Below are 8,018 nucleotides of genomic sequence, written 5' to 3'. Positions count from 1 at the left end.
AAAATGATTACAAACTAAGAGAGAGATGAGAGTACAATGATAATGCAGTGTTTGTTCTTCTTCAAGATTGTATGATTTGATACCATGTTGAAGTTCATGATTCATGCTCATGGATGAAAAGAACACTAGAGAATTCGTGATGCAAAAGCCGAATTAAATGTGGCTAAAGAATGAACAATGAATCTTCATCAACTGAATAATACCTCTTTCATTGATATGCAAAAGCAAAAATTGAATACAATGAGATACCCAATGTGCCTAATTTATACAAACTATCTTAGGCTAAAATAGAAAACCAAGATAAGAAAGAAAAGCAAACTATGCTAAAAATAGACACTAACTGAAATAACAGGAAACATAAAAAAACTGAAATTTGAAAAAGTTTCCAAAAAAAGAAAGTGTTAAGAATTTGTTTTTGGGCTTCTTGGGCTGGATTATTTCAACACAAGATTCTATGTCATGAAGAACCATTCTTGCAACATCTTCAATATAAAAAACTTGTTGTTTCTCAACTGCTGACATCTTCATTTCCATTCAGCTACAAGAAGGTTTAAAGGTTCATGCAACAACCAAGGTTTTAACATTTTGGGATGTATGCAAAGACATATGGCTGAAACTCTTAAGCTTGATTTCCAATTAGACTTTCTCAATTACCAGGCTTCAAATTGGAAGAAAAAGGAAAGTATGAGCTGCATGACAATCATCAATTGCAAGAGTCTTCATCTTCAAACTCAAAAACATTTTAGAGTTTCAAGTGCACAACTAACATCAAGCTAGAAAGAAATTTTCTTATCCTTTATCGATGACAACAAGAATCACTTCACATTCTTTTCTTATTATTTATCTTTTACCCCTCAATTATCTATTTTCTTTACTACTCTATTTTCTTTACTCATCTCTCTCATTAAAAAAACATTATTAAAGTGTGTAATTTTTCTTCATTAAAGCAACATATTAGGATCATAATTAAGATCCATTTTTTTCTCTCTTTCGTCGATCATGGTTGGATGAAATTGTTTCTGCCAAATGGAGATTAAGCGTCATTTCTGCTTCATATTATGATTTCAAGACTAGGAGATGAACATCTGCTCACCAGCAAGAGGAGGTATTAGAGTATATATGGTGTTCAACACAATCATTTAAAGTTTGGAATGCTTGATACATTCCAGCTTGCGGGGTTGTTAAAATAGCTAAGATTACGTATATGATAATCGACTAACACCATGATTAATCGATTATTTAGATGTTAAAGTTGTTGTAATTCTGTAAGAGTTAATTGATTAGCTGGTTAGTTGCTTCAGCTTGTTAAAGTGAATTTTGTGTGTGATAATTGATTAACAATATAGTTAATCGATTATCTGGTTAATAGTTTATGTTTTAGTAATTGTTGTATATGAATGAGCATTCCCCTAATCTTTGTATCAATTCAGTAATGAGGATATTATTCAATAATAAGAAATATATTGAGTGAAAGCTTTGATTCTCATTTTTTTTCTTCTTCATTCTTTAAGCTTTCTTTCTCATTCATTCATTTCTCATCATTCTTGTTCATCAAGAAGATCTCTTTCATATTTTATAGTCTTTTCCACTATTAAACTCTCGTAGTCACCCCTTTATATCCATTGTAGACTTGAATATACCGTGGGATTTTATTTCAGTAAAATCATTATAAAATATACGTATACAGTATTCACTTTTTTAACTGCACAATTTTGCAGTATTTTTTCCTCTTTGTTTTTCCTTTCATTAGTTTACTCTTAGCTAGTATGTTGGTTATTTATATTGATTTCGAGCATTCTATGTTGGGCTTTCACTAGCCACAATCATAAAGCCCAAATTGAAATTTAAACTATATATTGACAACAAATATGCCCATTTTTAAATCTTGTTATAAGAACTTTGGGCTGCAACATTACAAAGAGGATTCACTTACTCCAAGAGAAATTTTTTAAACTTACTCCAAGAGAAATTTTTTAAACTTACTCTTCATCTTAGTTATCAATTTTATAAAAATTCAATAATTTGAATTAGTGAGTCGATCTATACCATTAAATATCCCTATAATTGATGGATAGGATGAGGAGTATGTCAAAAAAAATTACTCTTAGAGTAAGTAAAATCCCACTATACTAAACTTAGGAGTTACTCCCTCAATTATGTAATTTTGAAGTTTAAAGTTATCTACATAACTTAAAAAATATTAAATGATATTAAAATTTAATATAATTTGATAAAAATACTCTTAGTTAATTTATATTGATGTAAGAAATAATAAACATGTGGAGAGTATACGGAAGAAGAAAGAGAAAAATATGAGGTGAAAAAATGAGTCATAAATAAAGACATGGTTCAAAAATTAAGTAAAATTATTAGATTTTTAAAACATCAAAAAAATAAAAAACTAAAAAACATATGAGAAGATATTAAATGGAAAAAATAAATCTTTGTTTTTGTCATAAGTAAAAAAAGTTAGAAGGCATCATAAATAACCAACATTAAATGTAGATTGTAGAGACAATGCTCTCAATTTGTGACTTATAGTTACGGTATTCTTTCTATTTGCAGCATTTGATTCATTTAGTTATTGAACTTCAACTTGTGTAACTCCGAAAATGAAATCTGATATAGTAAGTACCATTTTAATTGAAGGGTTTAATATTTTTTTTTAATACTATTAAGGATATTCTTTAAATCTTTTTTTATAAGAAATTAGCCCCTTTTAGAGTGTGTGATTGTTTTTTTTAATAAGTGCTGCTCACAAGAATTGAACCTTTGACATTTTAATCCTCCTGAGAATTTAGCATAGCCTTACAATATTAGATCAATTCCTGTTAATTGAAGGGTTTAATTTGATAGAGTGTAAGCATAAAAATATATTATAAATCGATAAAGTTTTATTATATATATTTAATTTTTAAGGTACTTTTACAATCAAGTTATTCTCAACCTATTAGTATGAAATTAAAATATTTTGGGATGTAAATCTTTTCTCTTGGGCAATGTCATTCCAGAATTTTGAACATTGATCGTTGACCTTATATTATGTCTGACATTATGATATAAGATTTAGCCTTTAGTCTTATCTACCAATCGTAATGTATTAAATATTTTTTTAAATGTAACAAAGTGTGACATAGTATATAGTACTTGATTGATAATATAAAAGTAATAATAACACTAAATTTGCATTACAAATAAAATATTGAAAATGTTAAAAACTGTCAGAATTGAAGGGCATTATTTGTTAAGAAATTCAAAATACAAAAGTCTATTTAAAAGTTCAAACATTATACTTTTAAATATTTTTTATGTTTGTATTCTTCCTTAAAACACTTTTTTAAGGTAATCTTCAAATATTTAGTTGAATGGCTTAAATTGAGTGATAATGGTCAAAATGTAAGAGTAAATAACAATAATAGAGCAAGACAAGTGTTGGCATGTAAGTATGTATAGGCGTAAACTATTGTTTTAATTAGGGTTTAGAATTTTTTTTGGTTCTAAGGTATATCTTCACCATTTATATAATGAACTAATCCTTTCGGGGTGTATGACTATCCATTCCAATAAATAACGCTTCTAGAAATCGAACCTATTATATTTTGGTTCACAATTTAGGAAGAATGTAATAGTCAATATAAAGATTCATACACAATCACTATATCATCTGCCATTCATTTGAATTATTTATCCACGTTCAATGATGATTAAATATGAATTGTGAATAATATATTAACAATGTATAAAATTAATATACCCTTAGTGCATAAAATTGATATACACACAAAAGAACTAGAGAAAGTATTAGAAGATAAAATAACCAATCAATTAAATTTACAAATTGAAATAAGGAACAAAAAAAAAGGGGTAAAGACAAATATCACTATCAAATTTACAATAAGCTTGAGCCATTAGGAGAAAAACTAAAGCAAGCAAGTTAAGATCATTGTTGATACAAACACAACATAATTCACCACAAAAAACAATACAAGCTTCATTGATTTTTAACATTACAAAATTTGCATTACAAATTAACATTCAACAAATAAGGTTCTGTACATTTGATACTAAACATATAATCCTTTGAATCTTGAAGGAATTTTTGTAATTAGACTCATTCAACTATCATATGCTCTTAAATTTCACATTCTTTCTTTAGAAAACTAAAAATACAAGAGAACAACATAATAGAATGTAACATAAAAAAAAAGATTACATAATTCACCTAATCACCTTGGTCCTGAAAGCTCCATTGCTTGGACTAGAAGTAAAGAATCATCAGTAAGATCAGAATATCTATCTGATAATGAGGACTCATGTGGTTTGCACTTTGAAGTATCAGCTCTTTGTGAAGCTTCCCATCTCTCTGCTAGTCCATCACCTTCGAGCATCCGAACTACTTCGGACATTTTCGGTCTATGGCTCGGAAGATATTGAGTGCACAAGAGAGCCACTTGAACCATTTCCTCTAGCTCAATCCTGTCATAGTTGCTCTTCAGATCCTTGTCAACAAGCAATTCAAGCTTCTCCACATGGATTTTCTTTACCTTAAATGTCATACATATAAGGACTTCGGTTTTAATATTCGACTTGACATGAAGTAGGAAGGATCTTACTGAATAACCAAGAAATATACATTCGACATACGATATAGATACCATATGACACATGCATGAATAAAATTAGCCGAAAACATAAATACAGAAACAATGATTTACAAGTAAAAAAGTTGTATAACCTAGCTAGGAGTATCCGAAAGTATCGGTGAAGCATGCGATACGGATATGATAACTATTTTGAAGTATCTGTGACTCATAGATGAATAATAAAAGAAAACAAGCTTACCCAATCGAGCATGGCTCCTTTTTGGTTAGATGTTTTTCCGAATTCTAGAGCCTTTTGGCCTGTGATCAATTCAAGTAGGAGAATGCCAAATCCAAAGACATCAGTTTTATCAGAGGATTGTCCTGTGGATAGATACTCAGGGGCAATATGCCCTACAGTGCCTCTCACTGCAGTTGTGACATGTGAATCTTGATGATCCAATAGCTTCGCCAATCCGAAATCTCCAACTACTGCTTCACAATAATCATCAAGCAATATGTTTGCAGCTTTTACATCCCTATGAATTATCTTTGGATCACATTGCTCATGAAGGTACAATAGTCCTCTTGCAGCTCCTAAGGCAATTTGCTTCCTTGTACCCCAATCTAGGACTGGCTTACCTGGAAATCACCGAATCGACATCAAAATCAGCATCGTAATTAGGTATCCAAAATTCGAGTATGAAATTCTACTACTGTTAAAGGATATAGTTAGTTAGTTATGTTATCCACTTTACTTTCTAGTTAGTTGTTAGTTTGTTAGCCTTTTTGTTTAGTTTGTTAGGCTGAGTTTCCTCTTGTAATGCTTGTATAAAAACACAGTTTTTTGTAAACAATTCATAATCAATTTTCGATCAATGAAATTCGTTATTCCTTTCTTCACTTATTCTCTGAATTCCAATAACTATGGATCTTACCTTTGAGACGCGAAGCGACACTACCATTAGACATGTAAGGGTAAACTAATAGTCTTTCTGTTGGTGTCACACAAAACCCATATAGCCTAAGAAGATTTCGGTGAACCGCGAGACTGATCATTTCGACTTCTGTTTGAAATTGTATCTCTCCGCCTGCGGCATTGCCATCTTTAAGCCTCTTGACAGCTACAAGAGTTCCATCTGAGAGAACTCCTTTGTACACATTTCCGAAACCACCCTTTCCAAGTATGTGTTTGCTGCTAAAGTTGTGAGTAGCAATCTGAAGTTCTCTGAATTGGAACATCTTCAAGTTTCCGAGGTAGATTTCTTCGTGATGACGGTCTGAAACATTCATTTATAAAACATTCTTGTATAATGATGTATACTTAATCTCTATTGAAATGTTGTAGTAATTCGAAAATGCAAAGTGGAAAGTACCTTTAACATCAAAGAATGCTTCTTTATTATGCTTGTGCCTCCACCAAAGAAAAAGTCCAAAACCAAGAACTATAAGGCAGAGGCATCCTAGGCTCAAGCCGAAAACGATCGCCATTTTGTGACTTTTTGATCTGCCTGAAGATAAACCATCTAACGAAACAAACTCATAGATATCAGCATCAAAACAATGACTTTGCAGAATATATTACAGAATAGTAGTACATGAAAAAGTGACACAAAGCAAGAGCAAGTAACTTCCGAAAAACATGAACAACTCTAGACAAATCTTACCCTCGGTGTTGGTTAAGTTCATTGACATAGGCTTCAGTGTCATTCCATGACAATTTGGTTCTTTTCCAGTAGAACAAACAAGGGGGTTTCCAATAATGCTGAAAAGGGTAAAAAGGATTTGAAATAAATTTTCAATTATTACTCAATTTTCTGCTATTTCAACCAAGCACAAATAAATGTACATACATAAAAAACAAAGAGTGATGAAGAGAAAATTACTTGAATGATTTAGCCAAAATTCTAGGTACAGGGCCACTAATATTATTGTAGGACAAGTCACTGAATTCATAATCAGAAAAAAAGGAAATCATAGTTAGGAATACAGAAAACATAAAGAGAATTAGTCAATAAGATAAGAAAAGAAAGAGATTTTGAATATTACAGAAAAGCAAGTTGTGTCATATTAGCCAGTGATTCTGGGCATGCACCAACAATACTGTTATTATTGACCCTCCTGAAACAATTTTAATAACTTTTCAGCTTTTTAGACATCACAGATAAGCACTTAAAAAAAGCTTTTTTTTCTTCCAAATATTAGTTCATATTTGCTTACAGGTATTGAAGGCTTTTAAGGTGACCCAAAGAGGAAGGAATTTCACCACTAAAGAAGTTATTAGATAGATCAAGAGTTTGAAGCTTAGAAAGTTTTCCAAGCTCTGAAGGAATTGATCCACTTATGTTATTATTCTGTAGCAGCCTGAAAAAAAAGTCCAAAAACTTAAAACATAAAAACTTAGAAAATATCAAACACCTATCTTGAGAATAGTATAGTATAATGCTATTCACTACTTACACAATTTGAAGATTTGTTAAGTTACCAATACTTGGAGATAAAGTACCAGATAAACTTTGACTTGGGGTGCCCCTAAATCAACCATAAAGAGTTTCATTTCATCAAAATTGTTCAAAAAAATTTCAACTTTATAGAAATTTTGTAGAAAAACTTACAATCCAATGACCAAGTTTTCAGCAGAACAAGTAACCATAGTCCAACTACATGGATCAACTGCATCAGCATCCCAATTATCTAAAACACCATGTGGATCTACTAGACCATTTTTTATGCCCATTAAAGCTTGCACTGCATTGAAAAATAGACATAGAAACAAGTTCAAAACACTTCCTATGATGTCAATGAAGCAATAGGGTAAGTGGAAAATTTCAAGTTTACCTTCAAAGTTTACTCCTTTTGGAGAAAGCAAAGCATTTGTGAAGCTCCAAAACAAGAAAAATGTAACAAAACAAAGTACTAAACTTCTTAGCTTCTCCATTGAATTTTTGAGTTTTCAAGAACCAAGTACTAGGTAGTGACACTTTGATGTTAAAGTGTTAAGGATGTTACTTGAAACTTTAACAGTTCTCAAATGAATGTTCTTTACAAAATAAGAAAAGAAACCCACTTAATAGTTTCCATTACAGAATCTCATTCACCTAAATCTTGTGTCAGACCAAAGGGAAAAAGAGGCATGTTTTTTGTAGTATAATAAAGTGAACTAGCATGCTTGTCACTGAGTCATGAAGCTGTAAAGAAAATAATATAAATATAATATGAAAATCTTATAACAGCAAAATGTACCCATTGAAGTTGAGATTTCAGTGATAAATATTGCAGGGATATAATGGGAAATTCACTAGCTAGTTAATCTAACACAGCCCTAGAAAGTATAGATACAGATCGTATGTCCTGAACGATTGTTTCATTCTATATCCAGAGCCAATTAAAATGCTATTTTTTCTTACTTTTTTGTTCTATTCATATGATAATATATTA

The 8,018-nt window shown here is 30.7% G+C and overlaps 1 protein-coding gene across 1 annotated transcript; it reads right to left on the bottom strand.

Moving 5' to 3' along the window:
* LOC109354748 (protein NSP-INTERACTING KINASE 1) lies at positions 3,967-7,783 on the bottom strand. Its single transcript, XM_019597450.1, has 11 exons — positions 7,419-7,783; positions 7,196-7,328; positions 7,041-7,112; positions 6,801-6,944; positions 6,630-6,701; positions 6,467-6,526; positions 6,248-6,345; positions 5,957-6,106; positions 5,519-5,860; positions 4,843-5,222; positions 3,967-4,544 (listed from the first exon to the last, which is right to left on the bottom strand). The coding sequence occupies exons 1-11, from the start codon at positions 7,516-7,518 to the stop codon at positions 4,227-4,229; spliced, it is 1,869 nt and encodes a 622-aa protein (XP_019452995.1). The 5' UTR covers positions 7,519-7,783; the 3' UTR covers positions 3,967-4,226.

Source organism: Lupinus angustifolius, chromosome LG08 (genome assembly GCF_001865875.1).
Source record: "Lupinus angustifolius cultivar Tanjil chromosome LG08, LupAngTanjil_v1.0, whole genome shotgun sequence".
Classification (NCBI taxonomy): Eukaryota; Viridiplantae; Streptophyta; class Magnoliopsida; order Fabales; family Fabaceae; genus Lupinus; species Lupinus angustifolius.
This window is presented reverse-complemented; position numbering and strand designations above follow the sequence as displayed.

What these genes read in the sequence shown, in the direction of transcription:
- LOC109354748 (XM_019597450.1), bottom strand. Translation starts at nt 7,518, where the DNA reads ATGGAGAAGCTAAGAAGTTTAGTACTTTGTTTTGTTACATTTTTCTTG. An exon ending in AAAAGGAGTAAACTTTGAAG is followed by an intron (nt 7,329 to 7,418) that starts GTAAACTTGAAA and finishes TTTTCAATGCAG; the next exon opens with TGCAAGCTTTAATGGGCATA. An exon ending in GAACTTAACCAACACCGAGG is followed by an intron (nt 6,107 to 6,247) that starts GTAAGATTTGTC and finishes TTGTTTCGTTAG; the next exon opens with ATGGTTTATCTTCAGGCAGA.